This window comes from Cherax quadricarinatus, chromosome 15 (assembly GCF_038502225.1).
Source record: "Cherax quadricarinatus isolate ZL_2023a chromosome 15, ASM3850222v1, whole genome shotgun sequence".
NCBI classification, from domain to species: Eukaryota; Metazoa; Arthropoda; class Malacostraca; order Decapoda; family Parastacidae; genus Cherax; species Cherax quadricarinatus.
Genome location: NC_091306.1, coordinates 37,478,328 through 37,484,327, shown reverse-complemented (window position 1 = coordinate 37,484,327; position 6,000 = coordinate 37,478,328). Strand labels below are relative to the sequence as shown.

At 48.0% G+C, this 6,000-nt stretch overlaps 1 protein-coding gene across 1 annotated transcript in view; it reads right to left on the bottom strand.

Moving 5' to 3' along the window:
- Positions 1–344: 344 nt before the first annotated feature.
- mRpS24 (mitochondrial ribosomal protein S24) overlaps positions 345–6,000 on the bottom strand; it is a gene marked incomplete at its 5' end in the record, with an annotated part of 80,093 nt that continues 74,437 nt past the window's right edge. Inside the window, 1 exon segment of the mRNA XM_070085292.1 lies at positions 345–608. Coding sequence (XP_069941393.1) covers positions 420–608 — 189 coding nt within the window.

The following is a 6,000-nucleotide window of genomic DNA, read 5'->3' as shown; positions in this document are numbered from 1 at the left end:
TCTCCCACCAAGGCATGGTGATTGGAAAAAGAAACATTCACCGTCATTCACACTATCGCTGTCTTGCCAGAGGCGTGCAGATATGAGTTTAGATGGCACTCTAAACAGCAATATCCCAGACCCCTCCTTTAGAGTGCAGGCATTGTACTTCCCACCTCGAGGACTCAAGACTGGCTAACCAGTTTCCTTGAATCCCCTCACAAAATATTACCCTGTTCACACTCCAACAGCTTGTCAAGTCCCAAAAACCATTTGTCTCCACTCACTCCTATCTAACATGCTCACACATAAAAATCAAATACTGTACTACATTAATTCAGTTAACAGGTAAATAAAATGCTGACAATTAATCCTATTTATTTATTTGTCTTTATATACACACACTATTGTGAAGATATATGAAAGATTACAGATGCATATTATATGTATTTATATACCACATCTTTTTTATCAGGTACAGTTTGTAGTTCTAACTTAACAGGGCACTTAAGCCAGTATGAAAGCAACTCCTCACAATAACCTATAAGGAAGTACATCTTGCGGGCAGCTATCTTCCGTTGAACAATTCCTGCAATACGAATCATGTTGTGCTGTCTCTTGATAATAACCTGTACATGAAAAATAATATGTTTTTATTCATGTCACTTTAATTTATGTATCTAAAACTGTATTAATATACTGTAACTCCTATGCAAAGTTCAAGTGAATCAGCCACAGAGCCAGTCACATCAGCCGCAGAGCCAGTCACATCAGCCGCAGAGCCAGTCACATCAGCCACATGTAGAGTATATAAACCCCCAGTCAGTCTTGTAGGTTTTTACTTGGTCTGATTCAATGGCTGGGATGCCCTTAACTATGACCAATTATTCCGGGTTATAAGTTATTATCCAAAAAATGGGGTAAATTTTCAATGTTTAGTGTGATGAATTCAAAATGGGGAGCAAGTGCAATATTAGAGAGACTTGATGATGTGATTAATAAATGGAGTAAATGTTGCTTTAGCACAGTGTTTATTTTGGAATCTGTTTTTAACTCTTTGACTGTTTACGCCGTATAAATACGTCTTACGCGCCACTGTTTCTGACGTATATATACTCAATAATTCTAGCGGCTTCAAATCAAGCGGGAGAAAGCTGGTAGGCCTACATGTGAGAGAATGGGTCTGTGTGGTCAGTGTGCACCACATAAAAAAAATCCTGCAGCACACAGTGTGTAATGAGAAAAAAAAAAAACTCTGGTCGTTTTTTTGGATTAAAACGCCAACTTTGAGGTGTATTTTCGTACAGTATTTATCGTTGTATTCGCGTTTTCATGGTCTTAGGTGATAAAATGGAAAACATATTACAGAAATAGAGATGATTTTCATTACTTTGATGATGAAAACGACCTTGAAACTGAGCTCAAAGTAGCGGAAATGTTCGATTTTTACCAATGTTCAGGCGTAAACAAATCACACCACACGTCCAATACACGTCAACTGGGGAGTCTAATATTCTTTCACTAGTGCACTGATATTATTTATACTATTTTTACAATAATGCAGTAGTCTGCATAACAGTAAATGTTGTATTTTTTGTATAAATAAAAAATCAAAATAGAAAGCAATAATAATATAAGAGGGGCCTAGAGATGTGACTAATGAACAGAGGATATGTTATTTTAGTGCCAAGAATGTCTACCTTGCTTATTCTGGACCCTATTTTGAAATTGGCATCTTTTTTAATTTGCATGAAATTGACCAAATTGCCAATTTCTGACCACTAAATTGGGTAGTTCAAATTGATAAATGGGCGGTTTCTTGTAGTACTCAGCTGATAGATAAAATGGAGTTCTAAAGAAATAGCTATGAGTTTGGTCAACTGGAACAACGGAATTGGCTGAAAACAGGGCTCAAAGTCGGCGAAATCGCCGATACGCATAAGTCGCTAAGACCGCTAAATTTGCGGGAGCGTAATTCCGTGAGTTTTCGACCAAATTTCGAACTTTTGGTGTCATTACCATCGGGAAAAGATTCTCTATCATTTCATAAGAAAACATAATTTTTTTTTTTCAAAAATTTATCGACATAGAATGACAGTTTCAGAAAGGGGCCTGCGACAGTCAAAGGGTTAAACTGGAATTTTTGTGTCTGTAAAATTGACCAAATTACCAACTTCTGTGCATTTTATACAGTAATTTTGACAGTTGAATGAGCAGTTTCTCGCACTCAATTGATAGATCAGAAGGCACACTAAAGAAACAGCTAAGAAACTGGTTGAACTAAGCAATGGAATTGGCTTAAGACAGTAATCAAAGGGGGTAAAAGAGCCAATGTGTAAACTGAACCTAGACCACTAGCTTTGTTTGCATCTCCATAATTCCTTAAGTTTTCAATCAAATTTTCTATTTTTGGTACCATTACATTCATGAAGATTTATTACAATTTCAGAAGAATTTTTTTTTTTTAAATACCGACATTGTGAGGTAGATGGGATAAAAGGAAAATGGCAACAAGTAAGAGAGAGGTGAAAGTGTATAAACTAAGGGAGGAGGAAGTTAGGGTGAGATATAAGCAACTATTGGCAGTAAGGTGGGCTGGTGCAAGTAGGAATAGTGGGGGAGGTTGAAGAGCGTTGGAATAGTTTTAACCCTTAAACGGTCAAAACGTATATATACGTTCACTTGTGCAGTGCCCTGAATATTTTGAAAAAAAAAAAAAAAAAAATTATAGAAAAAAAAAAACACATTTTTTGACATGCTTTAGAATAAAAAAAAATTTGGGTCAGTACTTACTGAGGTATGAGGTGGAGAAGTTGGCACTGGATGCTCATGTGGCAGCAACATGGAGTCCTGCCACTTGCAGAAATGTTGCCAATATACCTTTTTTTCTATTTTTCATATTATTTTATATAATTTTTATGTTCTGATAATTACAATTTATAGTAGTTCTTGTCATTTCATAACCAATCTTTGTTCTGACACTAATATTATGTACTGAAATTGTACTCACATTGTCACAAACACACTGACAGGTGGACATTTACACCTGCCTTGGTCATTTACTATTGTCTTGGAATATATACGAAGTACTTATATGTCCCAGCGATGTTGTTGTTGAGGAGGAGGAGGAGGAGGACGAGGAGGAGGAGGGAGGAAAAGGGAGGAAAAAGGAGGGGAGGAGAAGGGAGGAGGAGGAGGGAGGAGGAGGAGGGGGAAGGAGGGGGAGGAGGGGGAAGGAGGAGGAGGAGGGAGAAGGAGGAGGGAGGAGGAGGAGGGAGGAGGAGGAGGGGGAGGAGGAGGAGGGGGAGGAGGAGGGGGAGGAGGAGGAGGGGGAGGAGGAGGAGGAAGGAGGAGGAGGGAGGAGGAGGAGGGAGGAGGGGGAGGAGGAGGAGGGGGAGGAGGAGGAGGGAGGAGGAGGAGGAGGGAGGAACAGGAGGGAGGAGGAGGAGGGAGGAGGAGGAGGGAGGAGGGAGGAGGAGGAGGAGGAGGAGGAGGAGGAGGGAGGAGGAGGAGGAAGGAGGAGGAGGAAGGAGGAGGAGGGAGGAGGAGGAGGGAGGAGGAGGGAGGAGGAGGAAGGAGGAGGAAGGAGGAGCAGGAAGGAGGAGGAGGAGGGAGGAGAGGAGGGAGGAGGAGAGGAGGAGGAGGAGGGGAGGAGAAGGAGGGAGGAGGAGAGAGGAGGAGGAGGAGGAGGAGGAGGAGGAGGAGGGAGGAGGAGGAGGAGGAGGGAGGAGGAGGAGGAGGAGGGAGGAGGAGGGAGAAGGAGGAAAGAGGAGGAGGAGGTAGGAGGATGAGGGAGGAGGAAGAGGGAGGAGGAGGAGGGAGGAGGAGGAGGAGGAGCAGGAGGAGTGAGGGAGGAGGAGGAGGGAGGAGGAGGAGGGAGGAGGAGGGAGGAGGGAGGAGGGAGGAGGAGGAGGGAGGAGGAGGGAGGAGGGAGGAGGAGGAGGGAGGATGAGGAGGGAGGAGGAGGAGGAGAGGAGGTGGAGGGAGTAGGAGGATGGAGGAGGAGGGAGGAGGAGGAGGGAGGAGGAGGAGGGAGGAGGAGGACGAGGGAGGAGGAGGAGAGGAGGAGGAGGAGGAGGAGGGAGGAGGAGGAGGAGGGAGGAGGAGGAGGGAGGAGGAAGAGAGGAAGAAGAAAGGAAGGAGGAGGAGGAGGAAAGAGGAGGAGGAGGAGGAGGAGGGAGGAGGAGGGAGGAGGAGGAGGGAGGAGGAGGGAGGAGGAGGAGGGAGGAGGAGGGAGGAGAAGGAGGGAGGAGGAGAGAGGAGGAGGAGAGAGGAGGAGGGAGGAGGAGGAGGGAGGAGGAGGAGGAGGAGGAGGAGAGGAGGAGGGAGGAGGAGGAGGAAGGAGGAGGAGGAGGGAGGAGTGAGGAGGGAGGAGGAGGAGGGAGGAGGGAGGAGGAGGAGGAGGAGGAGGAGGGAGGAGGAGGAGGGAGGAGGAGGTAGGAGGAGGAGGAGGAGGAAGGAGGAGGAGGGAGGAGGAGGAGGGAGGAAGGAGGAGGAGGAGGGAGGAGGAGGAGGAGGGAGGAGGAGGAGGGGGGAGGAGGAGGGGGGAGGAGGAGGGAGGAGGGAGGAGGAGAAGGAGGAGGGAGGAGGGAGGAGAAGGAGGAGGGAGGAGAAGGAGGAGGAGGAGGAGGAGGGAGGAGGAGAAGGAGGAGGGAGGAGGAGGAGGGAGGAGGAGGGAGGAGGAGGGAGGAGGAGGGAGGAGAAGGGAGGAGGAGGAGGGAGGAGGAGGAGGGAGGAGGAGAAGGGAGGAAGAGGAGGGAGGAGGAGGAGAAGGGAGAAGGGAGGAGGGAGGAGGAGGGAGGAGGAGGAGGAGGAGGAGGAGGAGGGAGGAGGAGGAGGAGGAGGAGGAAGAGGAGGAGGAGGGAGGAGGAGGGAGGAGGAGGAGGGAGGAGGGTGGAGGAGGAGGGAGGAGGAGAAGGAGGGAGGAGGAGGAGGGGGGAGGAGGAGGAGGAGGGAGGAGGGAGGAGGAGGAGGAGGAGGGAGGAGAGGAGGAGGGGAGGAGGAGGAGGAGGAAGAGGAGGAGGGAGGAGGAGGAGGGAGGAGGAGAAGGAAAGAGGAGGAGAAGGAGGGAGAAGGAGGAGGAGGAAGGAGGAGGGAGGAGGAGAAGGAGGAAGGAAGAGGAAGAAGGAGGAGGAGGAGGAGGAGGAGGGAGGAGGAGGGAGGAGGAGGAGGAGGACGGAGGAGGAGGAGGGAGGAGGAGGAGGAGGAGGGAGGAGGAGGAGGGAGGAGGAGGAGGGAGGAGGAGGAGGAGGAGGAGGGAGGAGGAGGAGGGAGGAGGAGGAGGGAGGAGGAGGAGGGAGGAGGAGGAGGGAGGAGGAGGAGGGAGGAGGACGAGGGAGGAGGATGAGGGAGGACGAGGGAGGAGGAAGAGGGAGGAGGAGGAGGGAAGAAAGGGAAGAAAGGGAAGAAGAAGAAGAAGAAGAAGAAGAAGAAGAAGAAGAAGAAGAAGAAGAAATAATAAGTTCTCTTGAAACATGAAAAACAAAGTCCACCCCTGACAGTGACATGATAAGATGATATTTGATGAGCATCGCCCTCACTTTGTTTTTGCTGGTACACAAACATGTCTGTCTATCTGTCTGTCATGCTCCCTGTCTATCTGTCTATCCATCTAGCTCTCTGTCTGAGAGAGAGCCACAAGACTGCGTCATCATCACGTTTACTCACATCTTCAAGCAGAGTATAGCGCTTTGTCTGGATTTTTTGGGTTATCCTGGGTAATTTACACTATGTATACTTGTATTTATGTCTACTTGTGAGACAGAGACAGACAGACGGATAGAAAGAGAGACAGATTGAAAGAGATACAGAGACAGACAGAGATAGACAGACCCTAAACTTGGGGTTACCATCACTTTCCTCTTAAAAGAGGAGTGTTAATATGACATTACATCAGTGAATCCTTGGTGTTTGCCGCACTGTTTGCTATAGGGTGCTCAATTTAACTGGCGCTCCCACAAGGTACTAAGTGGTCCCAGATTTTTTTAATACCCTGCACACTGAGTGTTAGGACCCATTCTA